Below are 17,823 nucleotides of genomic sequence, written 5' to 3' on the forward strand. Positions count from 1 at the left end.
ACATCCTGCCCATCCCCACTGCTGGGCAGCATCAACGTGTTGGTGCCAACCCCAGTGCAAGGACCAGTGGCCATACTGGGTGTTTGAGGTGGCAGATATCCCAGTAAGGGCCGTTTCATTTCTGCTGCACATGCTGTGCGGTGAGGTCAGGAGTCGCACGGTTTCCATGTGCGCTGTGCTATCAGATGGATGTGATAACACAAACCAGAGCAGCCGGGCTGCGCCGAGAGCAGAGCTGAGATTTACACCGTGCAATGATTCACGCTGTGAGAGGCTTGGAAACAAAGAATTCCCCTCTGGGGGAAACACTGGTGCTGAGGCTTTTTAAACGTGAAATTAAAGCAGGGTGATTCAGCGCCGGGTGCCGTAAGCGGCAGTGGGAGCAGCCCCGGTTCATCCTGTCCCCAGCACAGCCTCCACTGCTCGGGGTGAGCGTGGCGGGGCCGGGGGCATTGGCACCCTGCACTGAGGATGGGGCTGCTTGCCAGGCTTGGGAGATTGCTCCCTCCTGGGGTAATGTGCGTGTCAGGAATCGGCCCCACAGGAGACGGGATGGGGTTGGGGATGAAACCGGGCGCTGGCTTCAAAGGAGCGGGGCGGGGAGCGCCGGCGGGCTGTCTGCCTGCTAACAGCACCTGGCTGAGGGAGGTCACCCCCCTGTGCTGGGAGCCCTGCGGGGCTGTGGGGATGGTGACACCGGTTGGGGCATGGTCACAGGGAGGTGATCCAGTGGCTGTTCTGTGCAGGGTTCGCCGGGCAGAACTGCGAGGAGAACATCGACGACTGTCCAGGGAACAACTGCAGGAATGGGGGCACCTGCGTGGATGGCGTCAACACCTACAACTGCCAGTGCCCACCCGAGTGGACAGGTAGTGCTGGGGAGCAGCAGGAGGATGTGCTGGGGGACACGTCCTGCCCAGAGGAGGCATAGCTGGGTGGGCAGAGCATGGAGACGCCCATCTGTGCACAAGGAATTCATGGTACCCTGTTCCCCCATAGGTCAGTACTGCACTGAGGATGTGGATGAGTGCCAGCTGATGCCCAATGCCTGCCAGAATGGGGGCACCTGCCACAACAACCACGGTGGCTACAACTGCGTCTGTGTCAATGGCTGGACGGGCGAGGACTGCAGTGAGAACATTGATGATTGTGCCATGGCTGCCTGCTTCCAAGGGGCCACCTGCCATGACCGGGTGGCCTCCTTCTACTGCGAGTGTCCCCATGGGCGCACAGGTGAGGCCCCATCTCGTGCTGGTTGCAGCTCTTTGCGTGTCCCCCTTCCCTCCCAGGGTTTCCATGCATGGTGAGCTGTGTGCCCAGCATTGTGCTGTTCCCCACAGGGTTGCTGTGCCACCTGGATGATGCCTGCATCAGCAACCCCTGCAATGAGGGCTCCAACTGTGATACCAACCCCGTCAATGGCAAAGCCATCTGCACGTGTCCTTCGGGGTACATGGGGCCAGCGTGCAACCAGGACGTGGATGAGTGCTCACTGGGTGAGTGTTGTGTCCTGGCACTAAGCAGCTTGTGCAAGACAGAAGGGAGAAGCGTCTTATAGGCAGCATTTGTGTCTTGCAGGAGCCAACCCCTGTGAGCACGCAGGGAAATGCATCAACACCCAGGGGTCCTTCCAGTGCCAGTGTCTGCAGGGCTACTCGGGTCCTCGCTGTGAGATCGATGTCAACGAGTGCCTCTCCAACCCCTGCCAGAACGATGCCACCTGCCTGGACCAGATTGGGGAGTTCCAGTGCATCTGTATGCCTGGTGGGTGTGCGCACCGTGCCCTGATGTTGGGTGTGGGCAGGAAGGGCTTTGTGTGCCCATGAACATGGATTTGGGCTGGTAGCTATGAGAGGCTGCTGTGCCTGGGACTAGCACCAAAAGCCTTTGCAGAGATGGGATCTGGGAGAGGGAGCTGGATACCACCAGCCCTCTGTGCTCTTCCTCTTGCTGGCTTAGGATGTGAAATCCATGGTGGATGCTCCATCAGCTGGAGCGTGGCTGCCGGGCTGTCCTCATAAAGGCCAAACACCTGCTTGGTGCCACCTGTCCATACTGCAGTGTTGCATGCTGGTCCCATGGCACCAAGCTGATGGGGTGCTGGGTCTGTCTGCAGGATACGAGGGTGTCTACTGTGAAATCAACACAGATGAGTGTGCCAGCAGCCCCTGCCTGCACAATGGAAACTGCCTGGATAAGATCAACGAGTTCCACTGCGAGTGCCCCACTGGTATGTGGCATCCCTTCTTTGTATCCCTTACAGCATCCCTGGTGCTGGGTACCTACCTGGGCAGAGCAGAGCCCAACAGTTAGCTCCATCTATTGCAGAGCTGCAGCCCTGCAGCAGTGTGGGATGCTCAGAGCAGAACTACCATGAGTGGCATCCCCATATGGGGTGCAGAGCCACCACTTTTGGGATGTTTCTGCCATTCCAGTGATGGGTTGAGCCCCATTGCTGCACCAGCCCATGGGAGAGGGGAAGGTGGATTAAAGCCCTCGGCTTTGCACTTGAAAAGGCCCCTCTTTGGGAAGGAGGGCTGGGGGTTGGGGGGTGGGGGGGAGCTTGCCAGCCACTTTGAATGCTGTGTCAAAGTCACGGGGTGGAGCGGAGAATGGGGAGACGGTTAATCTGTGAAAGGAGGTTTTGAAGTTCAGAGACTTTGCTCCTCTAGAGATGTAAATAAGATGCTCTCAATGGCGGGTCGCAGCCTCGCATTCAGGGCCCTGCGCAGCCATCCCCATGGAAACCTGGCGCCCCGGCTGGGATGTGGGGGGCCCTGCAGGACCTGTGGGCGGTGGGGAGGGGGTGCTCCAGCCATTGGCAGGGCTGTGACGTCTGCCTCTGTTTCAGGGTTCAATGGGCACCTGTGCCAGTTCGACATCGATGAGTGCGCCAGCACCCCCTGCAAGAATGGAGCCAAGTGCATAGATGGCCCCAACACCTACAGCTGCGAGTGCACCGAAGGTGAGGTCCCCATATCCTGAGGGGCTTGGGTACATCTGTGCAGGATTGAGTCACCTTCTGCCCTGTGAAGTGCCATAAAATCACATCAATGAGTTATTAGTCAAGGGAAGTGCCAGTCTTCCCAAAGCTCACCCCAGATGCCCGCTTCCAGCCAGCCCTGTAATGAGCCCGGTGCTAACGAGGTGTGGCCCTGCGGCGCCCATCCCACTGCACTCCCCAGCAGCGATGGGGAAGGAAGGAAGGAAGGAATAAAGCTGCCTCTATGGGGATGCAAGGTGCGGGGCTGCGGGGGCTCAACGCACCGAAACCCAAGGAGCGACTGCACAGAATGATGACTTGAGCCCTGGTGGCAAACAGTGGCTCTTTTGTGGAGCAGCTCCCGCCAGAAATCTTCCAGCTGAATGGCCTCTAATTAGTGTCTTGCTAATGCCAAGCCCCGATGAAAAGCTGCTATGTGGGCTTGGCGGGGTCTAGTCAAAGCTGTACTTTGTCTTCAGCTCTCCACCCCCAGCCCATTGGGGAGGGAGCTGGCCAGGAGAATAGGATCTACTGGGGGGTGGGGGGGGGTGATTATTCGGGGGTGCATGCGGCCACCCCCCCCCACACCGCACGCTCCAGGACCAGACGCGGGCGAATGCAGGGCCCCACTCCTGAGTTGAGGCAGCTTAATGCAGATCATTGTGAGCCCTGGGACAAAGCCTGCAAGCCGGGCACTGAAAGGCCCCGTGGCTGGGGGGGCTCCACTGCCCTGTGCCCTGCACTTGGGGGGGTCATGCTGCACTGGTGGAGTGGGTGGGTGCTGCCACATGCCAGCTCAGGTGTGCAGGAACATCTCATGTCATGACATCCCCTATCCTCACCCCAACATCTGCCCCCCCAACGTGCTCCATCCTCACCATGTGTTTCCAATGGCTCCAGGTTTCTCGGGTGTACACTGTGAGATCGACATTGATGAGTGCAACCCTGACCCATGCCACTACGGGACCTGCAAGGACAGCATCGCTGCCTTCACCTGCCTCTGCCAGCCCGGCTACACGGGTCACCGCTGTGACATCAACATCAATGAGTGCCAGAGCCAGCCCTGCAGAAACGGGGGGACCTGCCAGGACAGGGACAACGCCTACAACTGCCTGTGCCTCAAGGGGACCACGGGTAAGCAAGGGGAGCACTGGGGGCGGTGGTGCCAGCAAGGCACCCAGCTTGTCCTGGGATGGATTGATGTACTGGGAGGGCACTGCCAGCAGCTGCCCTGGTTTTGGGGATGGCCTGGGGAGGGAGGGGGGTGTCCTCAGCCAGGGCGAGTTTTCCCAGTTTAGCACCTGCACCCCAGCTGGAAGCTGTCTGCGAGGGAGGCTTTGTTGTGGTGCAGGAGCAGCGCCCGTGGGGTTCGTAGTGCATCGTCAGCAGGGCTGGGGGCACCCTGCTGACACCCCCGCTTTCCTCCTCAAGGGCCCAACTGCGAGATCAACCTGGACGACTGCGCCAGCAACCCCTGCGACTATGGCAAGTGCATCGACAAGATCAACGGCTACGAGTGCACCTGTGAGCCGGGGTACACAGGTGAGAGTGGGGCACTGTGAGCAGCCAGGGGGGCTGAGGTCGTGGGGAGGCTCTGCCCCCGCCTTGGGCACCCAGCAGGGCTGCCACCCCAGCCCAACACCTCCCACTTGTCTGAGCGGGCGATTCCAGCTGGAGTCAAAATCAAAGGCGTTCCAGTGCCGGGAATCTGACTCCCATTGCATCCACTCCCATGGGTATCGGGTTGCTGCCTTGTCTAACTGGTTTGTTTGATCAATGCTGCAAAAAGCAAAGAGCTTTGATAGCAGCAGACCCCGCCGGCTCCCCGCTCACGGCAGTGAGGGCTGCGGGGCCACGCGGCTCTTTGTGCTCCTGCTTGCCAGGAGCCTTCCATAAAGCCGTCCTTTGTCAGCCTCAGCAGGTAGGGTTACAGGCTGAAATTGGCTCCCTCTGATAGTCCCTCCTGAACCACAGGAGCCCACAGCACGGCCCCCTCCTGACTGCATTGATTTCCCCTCCCGATTGCACTGAATTAAGCCAGGAGGGCAATGCAGCAGCGTGAACTCCCCTTACCCCAGAGGCGGGCCTGGCACACGTGTGTGCCTAGAGATCTGAGCTTCCAATGTCTGAAGGAGTCTACGTGTCCCCAGGAGGCCATGCACCCTCAGTGCCGTGTCCCTACTAGAACTGACGCTTTGCTGCTCACCTCTTCCTCAGGGCGCATGTGCAACATCAACATCGATGAGTGTGCCAGCAATCCATGCCACAATGGGGGCACGTGCAAGGATGGCATTAACGGCTTCACCTGCCTCTGCCCCGAGGGCTTCCACGACCCCAAGTGCCTGTCTGAAGTGAATGAGTGCAACAGCAACCCCTGCATCCATGGGAGGTGCCACGACGGGCTGAACGGGTAGGCTGGGGCACAGCACTGCTTGCACCAAAGCGTGGTCAGGTGGCACCAAAACCTCTGCTTTATGCTCTTGTTTTTCCCCAAAGTTATCGCTGTGATTGTGACCCGGGCTGGAGCGGGACAAATTGTGACATCAACAATAATGAATGTGAATCCAACCCCTGCATGAACGGTGGCACCTGCAAGGACATGACCAGCGGTTACATCTGTACCTGCAGGGAGGGGTTCAGCGGTAAGGATGTGGCTGAGGATACTGTCCCCATTGAGCAGAAGTGTCACTGGAGGCACAATGGAGATTCCTACTCCAGGAGGGAGTTGAGGACCTTTGGTAGTCTGTGGTCCCATGGCTTGAGCTGACAGCAGGAGGTTCTCTCTGAGCCTGACTCCGTCCCACCCTGTTTTTAAAGCTCTGTTTCCTTTTTTCTAACCCAGGACCCAACTGCCAGACCAATATCAATGAATGTGCTTCCAACCCCTGCCTGAACCAAGGCACGTGCATCGATGACGTGGCTGGCTACACCTGCAACTGCCTCCTGCCCTACACAGGTGAGGGGGCAGGAGCCCCTCAGCCCTCCCATAAGGCTGCAAACGGGTCCCTCTGCTCCAGGTCTTCCCCTGTGCTTCCCCTGTGCTACAGCACAGCTGGAGGAAACTGAGAGGCTCACTGAGGAACAGCTGGTGTCTTCCTCCACTGGAGAGGGCAGAGGCACTGGGAACGCACCCCACTGCAACAGGGCCCTTGTTGGTTCTCCCACCGTGGTGCCCAGGGTTGGAAAAAGCAGTTTGAGGCTGCGGGGCCGGGCAATTCTGCTGAGCTGATTCCTGTTTGCCATCCTCTCACTTCCGCTCGCACAGAGCAGCGGCCAGAGCACAATAGCAGGAAGCCATGAGCTGTTTCCTGCCTTCGGCAGTGGCCATAGAAACCCCTGGGGGGGAGGGATGGGGATAGGGCAGGAGCGGAGGGGAAGGCTCTGGAAAATAGCAAAGGGCAGTTCGGGAGATACTGGCTGACAGGGAAGATAAGGGTTAGGAGGGAACGTGTCCCTTGGCTGGATGTAAACAGGAAAAGCAACGGAGAGGGAGGGGGGAAAAGACACCCTGAGCAGCACTTCCCGTCCAGAGGAAATGTGCAGCCATTTAACGAGGCCCAGATTGCAGGAGTTTAAAGATCTGTGGGGCCAGGGGTCATGGAGATGGAGGAGAGGGCTGTGGGTTGGATGGGCAGCCCAGGCCCTGCAGGAAGCAGGCTGTGAGGGCAGGTGGAGGCTGCGTGGCCACCACTGTCCCTTGGGAGGTGGTCAGCGGGCACCTGTCCCTGTGCAGGAGCCACCTGTGAGGACGTGCTGGCCCCCTGTGCTGGCGGCCCCTGCAAGAACGGCGGCGAGTGCCGGGAGTCAGAAGACTACAAGAGGTTCTCATGCAGCTGCCCGCCCGGCTGGCAAGGTGAGCCTGCTCTGCCAAGTGGGCCCAGGGCACAACAACCAGCCCTAGTGCTTCTGCCAGTGCCCCCCAGCTCACGTGGTTCCCATCCCGCTGTCCTGCAGGTCAGACGTGTGAGATTGACATCAATGAGTGTGTAAAGAGCCCCTGCCGCAATGGGGCCACGTGCCAGAACACCAACGGGAGCTACCGCTGCCTGTGCCGGGTGGGCTTTGCGGGCCGCAACTGTGACACCGACATCGACGACTGCCAGCCCAGTAAGAAGCAGGGGCACCTGGGGCTGTGTGGGGTCCCTAGGGATGGATCAGCCTCCCCCGTGCTCAGAAAGCTGTGTCTCTGTGTGGGTCCAGGCCTGTCGGGCTTTGGGAATGTCCCAGCCCCATCCCTGTGGGGCTGCGTCAATCTAGGCCAGGTGGTGGCTGGCAGGAAGGAGGCTGGGGGGGACGGTGACGTGCAGGCAGTGAGCAAGTGTGTCCCATGTGCCTTGTGCTTTCCCAGCTGGGGCTGGGCTGGCCTCTGTCCCATCCCTGTGTGTGTGGGATAACGCCAGGGCTGGACCTGTTGCACCTAACACATGCGTGCCCCATTTCCAGATCCATGCCACAATGGTGGCTCCTGCTCGGATGGCATTGGCATGTTCTTCTGTGAGTGCCTGGCTGGCTTCCGTGGGCTCAAGTGTGAGGAGGACATCAATGAGTGTGCCAGCAACCCCTGCAAGAACGGGGCCAACTGCACCGACTGCGTCAACAGCTACACCTGCACCTGCCCCTCTGGCTTCAGTGGCATCCACTGTGAGAACAACACGCCGGACTGCACTGAGAGGTACTGCCAGTTTGGGATTGGGGTCCCTGCATGGGTTTGGAGGGGCTTCAGGGCTGGCATCCAGTACCAAGAGTGTCAGCCGTGGGTGACTCATGAGGATGTGGTGTTTGTGCTCCCAGCTCCTGCTTCAATGGGGGGACCTGCGTAGATGGCATCAACACCTTCACCTGCCTCTGTCCATCTGGCTTCACGGGCAGCTACTGTGAGCACAACATCAACGAGTGCGACTCCAAGCCCTGCCTGAATGGAGGCACATGTCAGGACAGCTACGGGACATACAAGTGCACCTGTCCCCAGGGATACACTGGGCTCAACTGCCAGGTAGTGAGAAGATTCCAGGGGTCCCCATATGCAGGGATGGGGCTTCATCCTACAGAAGCTTCTCTGGGCCTGATCTCTTCCCTTGCTTTCCCTGCACAGAACTTGGTGCGCTGGTGTGACTCCTCACCCTGCAAAAATGGGGGCAAGTGCTGGCAAACCAACAATCTGTACCGCTGTGAGTGCAACAGCGGCTGGACGGGGCTCTACTGCGATGTCCCCAGCGTCTCCTGCGAGGTGGCTGCAAAGCAGCAAGGTACATCCCTGCCATCATTCCCTGTGCATAGCCTGGGGTTCCCCGGTTCTCCCAAGGATTGCTGTTGCTGTGTTGGGATGTGCCATTTCTCTGGGTGTTGCTGAGATCCCCGCGTCTTGCTGCTCTCCCTGGCAGGTATCGACGTCGCTCATCTCTGCAGGAACTCGGGGCTCTGTGTGGACAGTGGCAACACTCACTTCTGCCGCTGCCAGGCTGGCTACACCGGCAGCTACTGCGAGGAGCAGGTGGATGAGTGCTCCCCGAACCCCTGCCAGAACGGAGCCACCTGCACAGACTACCTGGGAGGCTATTCCTGTGAGGTGGGAGCTGCTCTCTTGTGTTGGGCTCTTTCTGAGGGTAGTAGGTGGATCAGGAATAGATCGGGTGTTTGTATGTCCTGTGCATCGTGCAGCAGCTGGGTGAAGGTCTCTGACAGCTCTCCTCTCCTCACAGTGCGTGGCTGGTTATCATGGAGTTAACTGCTCAGAGGAGATCAATGAGTGCTTGTCCCACCCATGCCAGAATGGAGGAACCTGCATCGATCTCATCAATACCTACAAATGCTCCTGCCCCAGAGGAACTCAAGGTAAATTAATTCCCCAGGCTGGGGCATTAGCGGGTGGAATGCAGATATCCTTGCTATCTGCTCATTAGCTGCTCGGGCTTGCAGAAGCAAATGCAGCAGTAGCGGATTGCGTGTGCTGGCGGGCTCAGCCATCAAGGCCACGTGGCCTTGGGCACGAGCTGCATGGGCTGCGTGCTTCCCACTGAGCGGTGGCTCAGACTGCCATTGAGTTGGTCAGGCTCAGCCCCTTCACAGGGAAGGTTCGCACGAGGGACCTCCAAGCCCCCCGATACTGTTTGATGAGCTGTGTGGGTTGTTCCCCCATTTCTCTTAGGGGTGCACTGTGAGATCAATGTGGATGACTGCAGCCCTTTCTTTGATCCCGTCACCCTGGGGCCCAAGTGCTTTAACAATGGCAAGTGCACGGATCGGGTAGGTGGCTACAGCTGCATCTGCCCCCCTGGCTTTGTAGGGGAGCGCTGCGAGGGAGACGTCAACGAGTGCCTCTCCAACCCCTGCGACGCACGCGGCACCCAGAACTGCGTGCAGCGGGTCAATGACTACAAATGCGAGTGCCGGCCCGGCTATGCAGGTGAGCACGGCTGCCTGCAGTGCAACCCGAGCATCTCACGTGCCCTGCTTTGCTCCTCACACCTTCCTGTCCCTCTGCAGGGCGTCGCTGTGACACTGTGGTGGATGGCTGCAAGGGCAAACCCTGCAGGAATGGGGGAACGTGCGCTGTGGCCAGCAACACAGGCCGTGGCTTCATCTGCAAGTGCCCCCCGGTAGGTTCCCACTGTGCTCCTGCTTGGAGCATGGGGAAATCAGCCACTTCCATTGGGAAGAGAGTCCATGCATCCAAGCCTTCCCCACCTGCTGTGTCAGGGAGGGGCGGCACTGCCGGTGTGACACCTGGCTCTGGGGCAGGCTCCTTTCTGCCTGGTGGATGATGATTTGTGCCACGTAAAGCTGGGGACAGGCAGAGATGGAGGAGAGTTCCCTTTGTTTTCAGGGGGATGCTTCAGTGGGGTTTGTGCTGTTGGTGGTTTTGCCCGTCACTAGTTTCAGAGGTGGCACCACAGCTGTGCCCTGAGATCTGATTCACCACATTCGGGCTGAGTTTCCCAGCATGCACACGTGTATAACAGGACACAGATCATCATGACTGATCCCTCCTTGCTGTCCCCTCCCCAGGGCTTTGTAGGTGCCACCTGTGAGAACGACTCCCACACCTGCGGGACCCTGCACTGCCTGAACGGTGGCACCTGCATCTCCATGCACAAGAGCTCCAAGTGTGTGTGTGCAGCGGCCTTCACGGGCCCTGAGTGCCAATACCCGGCCAGCAGCCCCTGCATCTCCAACCCCTGCTACAACGGGGGTACCTGCGAGTTCCTCAGCGACGCCTCCCCTTACTACCACTGCAACTGCCCCGCCAACTTCAACGGCCTCAACTGCCACATCCTCGACTTTGATTTCCAAGGAGGTTTCGGGCAGGACATCATCCCACCCAAAATTGAGGAGAAGTGTGAGATTGCCGTTTGTGCGAGCTATGCTGGCAATAAGATCTGTGATGGGAAGTGCAACAACCACGCCTGCGGCTGGGATGGCGGTGACTGCTCGCTCAATTTCAATGACCCCTGGAAGAACTGCTCACAGTCCTTGCAGTGCTGGAAGTACTTCAATGATGGCAAGTGTGACTCACAGTGCAACAACGCGGGCTGCCTGTATGATGGCTTTGACTGCCAGAAGTATGAGGGGCAGTGCAAGTAAGTGGCTCTTGGTCCTCTCGCTTTAAAGCCGTGAGTGCTGCAGTCTTCTGGCTGTGTCTTCATTCCCTTCTCCTGCATGTAGGGCTGCATCTCAAGTCCCCATAGTTCCCCCTGGTTATATAGAGTTCTGTGCACACTTGGTAGCTCTCTCTGCTTGGCTTCACTGCCCTGACCTGCAGCATGCCACAGATGTGGATCTTGCAGCCAGCAGCAGTGGCACAGTGAGGTTCAGTATAGATCAAGCTGGAAGCTTGATGGTGTGAGTGAGCATCCAGGCATGTGGCAGGTATTATCAGTGATGAGTGGGGACTTGCTCACAGATTCCTGGACAAATTCTAATCTGAGTAATATTTTGTGTCCTCGTGTCTTCTCTGAGTCTCAGCAATTTGGTCCCTTGTATCTAAAATGTGACTTGAAATGTAACTCAAAGCACTTTTCCCTGTTCTCTGGCATCTAGACTTGACTTAGGACACAACAGCTGCTATCTTTCACCTCTTCCATGAGCACTTCACAGTGCTGCATGGCACAATTGCGTTCCATGTCAACCAGTCCCATATCCATTACACAAAGGAGAGCTCTTTGGGAAGCACAAACTATTTTCTTAGCAATAATCATAGAGTCATAAAATTGTTACAGCTTGACTACTAAGATCATCTAGTCCAACCATTGACCCATAGCACGCGCAGTGCCTGGTCTAATTCATTCCTCTGTCTTTCTTCCCTTCTGCCCAGCCCTCTGTATGACCAGTACTGTAAGGACCACTTCTCAGATGGTCACTGTGACCAGGGCTGCAATAACTTTGAGTGTGAGTGGGACGGGCTGGACTGTGCAAACAACATGCCCGAGAAGCTGGCGGATGGCACACTGGTGGTGGTGGTCCTCATCACCCCCGAGAACCTGAAGAACAACTCCTTCAACTTCCTGAGGGAGCTGAGCCGCGTGCTGCACACCAATGTAGTTTTCAAGAAGAACGCCAAGGGAGAGTACATGATCTTCCCATACTATGGCAACGAGGAGGAGCTGAAAAAGCACTACATCAAGAGGTCAACAGAGGACTGGGCAGATATGTCCAGTGCTGTTATCAACAAAGTGAAGAGCAGCCTCTACTCACGGGCTGGCAGGAGGCAGAAGAGAGAGCTGGATCAGATGGACATCAGAGGGTAAGGGGAGCAGCCTCTGTCACAGAGCAGGGTTGTTTTTCTGCATTGATAATAATAACATGGAATCACAAAACCATTAAGACCAGGACAGCCCTCTCATATCCCCAGCCCCAGTCTGTCCCATCGTGCCCCCTGACCACATCTTTCAGTGCCACGTCTCCACAGTTCTGGAACACCCTCAAGGGTGGTGACTGCCCCACTTTGCTGGGCAGCTGTGCCAATATATTACCACTCTTTTGGAGAAGAAATCCTTCCTAATACCCAACCTGAAGCTCTGCATGGTGCTTTGGGGATCCCACACTGGGTGTTGTTGGGCAGGGGGCTGGCCCAGCCGAGGTCTGCTCACAGGAAAGTGTTGGGCTAAGCCTCAGGTTCTCCCTGGGAAATGCTTCCGAGAGCTTTGTTGTGAAACTCAATCACTGCAGACTGTGTTTGGAGCTCTTTTGTATAAACATATAGATCTGACCTTCCCTCTCTGTGGACTCAATCAAAAGTCAATGAAACCAAAGGAGTTTGAAGCAGTGAAACTGATACGAAAGATCTTAAGTCTCCCAAACAGCCTTATTTACACTATTGTAGTGTCTGGGTAATTTCGGAGCATGGTGCAGCAGGTTCCCTTGCATTCCTATAGATAAGGAGTCGGGCTTTGAGGTGTTCATGTAGGCAGATCCAGTAGACCACCAGTGTGAACCCAGGGCTCGGGCCAGGGAGAAGAGATGAGATGGGCTCCCTGCTGCCCAGTGCCCTGCAGGGTGATTGATGGTGGCCCCTCATTTCCCATTGACTCTTCTCTTGCAGTTCCATCGTCTACTTGGAAATTGACAACCGGCAGTGCATCCAGTCGTCCTCCCAGTGCTTCCAGAGTGCAACCGACGTGGCAGCCTTCCTGGGGGCCTTGGCCTCGCTGGGCAACCTGAACATTCCCTACAAAATAGAGGCCGTCAAGAGTAAGTGCAGCTGATGAGAGCCTGAATCTTCCCCACCTCATCCATGCTCATTTATCGGTCTGCTGGCTCAGGCGCCACATTTGAGCACTGTCTGGTTTTAGTAACCCCTGCATCTTTTTATTCCTTTCAGTCCGTTTTTTCAGCAGTACCAATAGTGTTTATTATGTTTGCTTATGCCAGGTTTAGTTCAAAATCATTATCACCATAAAAGTTTAAAAAAAAAAAAACACAACAAAAAAAGGAGCCCAGGCAGCCCAACCAGCTCCGATCAATCAGTGACATGCGAGGAGTTGAAGTTTGTATCTCGAAAATCCCCCCTAAATCCTTTTGTCTTAACAGCTCAATGCGAGCGCAATGATTTGAAGTTTGCTAATCCTTTTCCTTAAAGGAGAAAAAAGTAAAGCTGTCTCCTGATGCAGGCTGCCTTGTGCAGCGGAGAATTTGCCGATAGTTTGCAATTCTGATTAATAGCGTATAAAATGACCTTATTTTGGGAGGGGGCTGATTTAGATCAGCCTTTGGGTTTCTTTATTAACTAATTTTGTTTCATTTCCACTCCGTCACTCGTTTGCTATGCAGCTTCATGTCTCAGAGTCTCTCTGCGCCCCATTGCTTTCCAGGTGAAACGGCGGAGCCCGCGAGGAACTCCCAGCTGTATCCTATGTACGTGGTGGTGGCTGCGCTGGTCTTGCTTGCTTTCATTGGAGTGGGAGTGCTGGTGTCCCGCAAGCGGCGTAGGGAGCATGGCCAGCTCTGGTTCCCAGAGGGCTTCAAAGTGACGGAGTCGAGCAAGAAAAAGCGCCGAGAGCCGCTTGGGGAAGATTCTGTTGGACTGAAGTGAGTAATGGGTTTGTTATCTGTTAGGCACAGCAGAGTGGGGCTGTTTGGAGGCTCTTCTGAACCATCCTGTCAGTTTTGTTCTCTAGGGCATCGTAGCGGAGTGGTGGGGAGGAGAGAAGTGGGGTTTTGTGTTGTTCTGCATTGGGAAAAGCACACTTCAGTTTGGAGGTTTTTTTAATGCTTCTTGGTCTGTTGGCTCTTGGGAGAGTATAAAAGGCACCTTGAGGGGGAACGTCCTGAAAATTAGCCTTGTTGATTCTTCAGTGCGTGTATAAAGCACAGCCCATCACCTATCAGTCCCTGCAGAGGAACTAATTCTTGGCGTGGTTTTATTTTCAAAGACCCCTCAAAAATGCTTCTGACGGCACGCTGATGGACGACAACCAGAATGAGTGGGGTGATGAGGAGACCCTGGACACCAAGAAGTTCAGGGTAAGCTGCCTGCAGGGTTCCCTTTCTGCGCTGCAACAGCAGCTTTCTGGGCTGTGGCATGGAATGAACAGAGCTCCACAGGAAGCAGCACATAAGATGTCCCCTGGGACTTCCCAAGGCCGCTTTCTAAACCTGCTAGCAATGCAAACACACCTGTGCAGCTTGCAGCTCAGCTCCCCCGTCCCACACTCAGCATTTGTTGTTGTCCCTCAGTTCGAGGAGCAAGCGATGCTGCCCGACACGGATGACCAGACGGACCACAGGCAGTGGACTCAGCAGCACCTGGATGCTGCCGACCTCCGCATCTCCTCCATGGCCCCTACCCCACCACAGGGCGAGATCGATGCAGACTGCATGGATGTCAATGTACGAGGGCCAGGTAAGGCTCTTTGCCTTCTCTTTTTGGCTCATCTCAAATCCCCACTGCCTGCGGGTGGGCAGTCCCAGAGCTCCATCTCCATTTTTAACGCTCTGTCCCTGCCCTCTCAGCCACATGTCACAGTTACTGCTCATCCCTCTGCATGGCACAGTTCTGCATGAGACAGTCTGCCAAATGCTGCTTTCAACAAGATTATTTAATCACAGAGAGGGAAATCAGAGGATACAGAAGAACTATTAAATCATCCCACTTCTCCCCTGCCCTTGGGTTGGAAGGGGCCTTAGAGAAGGGGCCATCCACCTTGGGTTGGAAGGGGCCATCCACCTCCAAATGCACATTTCACAATCTTCTTTCCAATCTTTTGGCTATATTCATAGTTAGTAGACACTTAAACCATTTCAAACATTTGGTCTTCCCCATCTCTCTGAAGCTGTCAGCTGAGATAATGAAAACAGCTAAGGCTGTGCTGTACCACACTGAAGTCTGTGCTGAGCAACCCTTCATATTGATCGCACCTTGCGTGTCAGTGTGCCAGCTAGCAGACGAAGCAGGAAAACCAGGGAGTGCTGAGATAGCCACGGAGGAATTTCACATCCATATCAGAGGAAGGATATTTGTGTTTGATGTGCAGAAGCAGTCAGGAGATCAGTCTGTAGGCACCCACGGGAATAAGCATCTATTGCAGACAGAGCATCTCGCTGAGCCGCCCGCGTTACGGGAAGGCAGCGAGCCTTTTCTCACTGATTTCCCCCATGATTTTCAGATGGCTTCACGCCTCTCATGATCGCCTCGTGCAGCGGAGGAGGGCTGGAGACTGGCAACAGCGAGGAGGAGGACGATGCTCCCGCGGTCATCTCAGATTTCATCTACCAAGGTGCCAGTTTGCACAACCAGACCGACCGCACCGGTGAGACCGCGCTGCATCTGGCTGCCCGCTACTCGCGCTCCGACGCTGCCAAACGCCTGCTGGAAGCCAGCGCTGATGCAAACATTCAGGATAACATGGGCAGGACTCCTCTGCACGCCGCTGTCTCTGCTGATGCCCAAGGAGTCTTCCAGGTAATGGGTCCTTGCACCGCTGCTTTTGTGCTGAAAGCATTTGTCCTGCTTGCTGGGTCAGCGGTGCAGGTTGGATGGGACCCTGGGCAGCCTCATCCAGTGGGTGGCAACCAGCCCACAGCAGGACTTGGGGCTGGATGGGCTTTGAGGTCCCTTCCAACCCAACCGTTATGGTGCTGTGACACCCCCCAGGAAGGGCTTGCAAGCTCTGCGTGTCTCTGAGGTCTGTCCCACCTAACATCTGTGTTTCCTCTGACTGGGGCAGATCCTGATAAGGAACAGGGCGACTGATCTCGATGCCCGAATGCACGACGGGACAACCCCACTGATCCTGGCTGCTCGCTTGGCTGTGGAGGGGATGCTGGAGGACCTCATCAACTGCCATGCAGACGTCAACGCTGTGGATGATCTGGGTACAGTGGGAGGCTAAAGAAGAGGAGGGCTGCTTTACTAGTCCCCTTCCCACTCACTAATTCTTGCTGTTTCCTGGCCTTCCCCTGTAGGCAAGTCAGCACTGCACTGGGCAGCTGCTGTGAACAATGTCGAAGCCGCAGTCGTCCTCCTGAAGAATGGTGCCAATAAGGATATGCAGAACAATAAGGTATGGTCTTAGGGGCTGACCAGTGGGCAAGGGAAAGAAGTAATTGGGCACTATGCTAAAGGGCAGTTTGATCCTGTAATACAACACTGCCTGGCACTGCGACTGTTGTTCTGCTGTGACCCCAGGTGTGGGATTTGTTGATAAGGGTCATGCTGTATGCAGTGCTTGCTAAGGGGTCCAATGTGGTGCTGCCTGGAAGATGAGCAAGCACAGACCTAACCACATCTGGGTTTCTAGGAGGAGACCCCGCTGTTCCTCGCCGCCAGAGAAGGGAGCTACGAAACAGCCAAGGTTCTGCTGGACCACTTTGCAAACCGTGACATCACGGACCACATGGACCGGCTGCCGCGGGACATCGCTCAGGAGCGCATGCACCACGACATCGTGCGGCTGCTGGATGAATACAACCTGGTGCGGAGCCCCCCGCTGCACAGCGGCCCTCTTGGGGCCCCCACGCTGTCGCCCCCACTCTGCTCCCCCAGCAGTTACATCAGCAACCTGAAGCCGGCCGTGCAGGGCAAGAAAGCCAGGAAACCGAGCACCAAGGGCCTGAGCTGCAACGGCAAGGATTCCAAAGACCTGAAAGCCCGGAGGAAAAAATCACAAGATGGAAAAGGTTGTCTGCTCGACAACTCCAGCGTGCTGTCCCCAGTGGACTCCCTGGAGTCACCCCATGGGTACCTGTCTGACGTCGCCTCCCCTCCGCTGATGACTTCTCCATTCCAGCAGTCCCCTTCCATGCCTTTGAACCACCTGCCGGGCATGCCTGATGCCCACATGAGCATCAACCACCTCAACATGGCAGGGAAGCAGGAGATGGCCCTGGGCAGCTCTGGCAGGATGGCCTTTGAGGCGGTGCCACCGCGCCTCTCACACCTCCCTGTCTCCAGCCCCAGCACGGCAATGAGCAACGCCCCGATGAATTTCTCTGTTGGAGGAGCCACTGGCCTGAGCGGGCAGTGCGACTGGCTGAGCCGGCTGCAGAGCGGCATGGTGCAGAACCAGTACAGCGCCATGCGGGGCGGCATGCAGCCGGGCACCCACCAGCAAGCACAGAACCTACAGCACGGCATGATGAGCTCCCTGCACAACGGGCTGCCCAGCACCAGCCTGTCGCAGATGATGAGCTACCAGGCCATGCCCAGCACCCGCCTGGCCTCCCAGCCCCACTTGCTGCAGAACCAGCAGATGCAGCAGCCCGGCATGCAGCAGCCCAGCATGCAGCCGCAGCCTGGCATGCAGCAGCCCCAACAGCAGCCCCAGCAGCAGCCCCAGCCGCAGCAGCACCACAACCCCGGCTCCAACACCAGCGGCCACATGGGCCAAAATTTCCTCGGTACTGAGCTGAGCCAGCCCGACATGCAGCCGGTGAGCAGCAGCACCATGGCGGTGCACACCATCCTGCCCCAAGATTCTCAACTGCTACCCACCTCTCTGCCGTCCTCCCTCACGCAGCCCATGACCACCACGCAGTTCCTGACCCCCCCTTCCCAGCACAGCTATTCCTCCCCATTGGACAACACCCCCAGCCACCAGCTCCAGGTGCCCGACCACCCCTTCCTCACTCCCTCTCCGGAGTCTCCAGACCAGTGGTCGAGTTCCTCCCCCCATTCCAATGTGTCTGACTGGTCCGAGGGTATTTCCAGCCCCCCCACCAGCATGCAGTCGCAGATGGGACACATCCCCGAGGCCTTCAAGTGAGACCCGGTGGGACTCAGGGACTGCAGCCTGAGGGACAACTTGTTGTTGTTAAACAGGATCGCCGGATGCTTTTATTAAAGGATCCTTTTTTTAAATACGTTTTTTTTTTTTTTTTTTTTTTTATACAAAAGTTTAAAAAAA

At 56.6% G+C, this 17,823-nt stretch overlaps 1 protein-coding gene across 2 annotated transcripts in view; it reads left to right on the forward strand.

Annotated features, from left to right (window-relative positions):
* The window catches only part of NOTCH1 (notch receptor 1), a 33,554-nt gene extending 15,731 nt beyond the window's left edge, over positions 1 to 17,823 (forward strand). Inside the window, exons 5-34 of one of the 2 annotated variants that reach the window (XM_072352670.1) lie at positions 747 to 869; positions 1,000 to 1,233; positions 1,341 to 1,496; positions 1,579 to 1,764; positions 2,117 to 2,230; positions 2,852 to 2,965; positions 3,884 to 4,117; positions 4,415 to 4,525; positions 5,201 to 5,393; positions 5,480 to 5,625; positions 5,826 to 5,939; positions 6,717 to 6,836; positions 6,938 to 7,090; positions 7,427 to 7,655; positions 7,775 to 7,976; positions 8,076 to 8,229; positions 8,365 to 8,549; positions 8,683 to 8,815; positions 9,129 to 9,386; positions 9,467 to 9,579; positions 9,989 to 10,560; positions 11,295 to 11,723; positions 12,522 to 12,670; positions 13,291 to 13,507; positions 13,852 to 13,942; positions 14,156 to 14,321; positions 15,085 to 15,380; positions 15,646 to 15,793; positions 15,884 to 15,981; positions 16,219 to 17,823. In XM_072352670.1, the coding sequence (XP_072208771.1) occupies positions 747 to 869; positions 1,000 to 1,233; positions 1,341 to 1,496; positions 1,579 to 1,764; positions 2,117 to 2,230; positions 2,852 to 2,965; positions 3,884 to 4,117; positions 4,415 to 4,525; positions 5,201 to 5,393; positions 5,480 to 5,625; positions 5,826 to 5,939; positions 6,717 to 6,836; positions 6,938 to 7,090; positions 7,427 to 7,655; positions 7,775 to 7,976; positions 8,076 to 8,229; positions 8,365 to 8,549; positions 8,683 to 8,815; positions 9,129 to 9,386; positions 9,467 to 9,579; positions 9,989 to 10,560; positions 11,295 to 11,723; positions 12,522 to 12,670; positions 13,291 to 13,507; positions 13,852 to 13,942; positions 14,156 to 14,321; positions 15,085 to 15,380; positions 15,646 to 15,793; positions 15,884 to 15,981; positions 16,219 to 17,682 (6,902 nt within the window). In that variant the 3' untranslated portion in view covers positions 17,683 to 17,823. The remainder of the gene's footprint in view (positions 1 to 746; positions 870 to 999; positions 1,234 to 1,340; positions 1,497 to 1,578; positions 1,765 to 2,116; positions 2,231 to 2,851; positions 2,966 to 3,883; positions 4,118 to 4,414; positions 4,526 to 5,200; positions 5,394 to 5,479; positions 5,626 to 5,825; positions 5,940 to 6,716; positions 6,837 to 6,937; positions 7,091 to 7,426; positions 7,656 to 7,774; positions 7,977 to 8,075; positions 8,230 to 8,364; positions 8,550 to 8,682; positions 8,816 to 9,128; positions 9,387 to 9,466; positions 9,580 to 9,988; positions 10,561 to 11,294; positions 11,724 to 12,521; positions 12,671 to 13,290; positions 13,508 to 13,851; positions 13,943 to 14,155; positions 14,322 to 15,084; positions 15,381 to 15,645; positions 15,794 to 15,883; positions 15,982 to 16,218) is intronic. The other variant, XM_072352671.1, reaches the window with a different exon arrangement.

Source organism: Excalfactoria chinensis, chromosome 18 (assembly GCF_039878825.1).
Source record: "Excalfactoria chinensis isolate bCotChi1 chromosome 18, bCotChi1.hap2, whole genome shotgun sequence".
Classification (NCBI taxonomy): Eukaryota; Metazoa; Chordata; class Aves; order Galliformes; family Phasianidae; genus Excalfactoria; species Excalfactoria chinensis.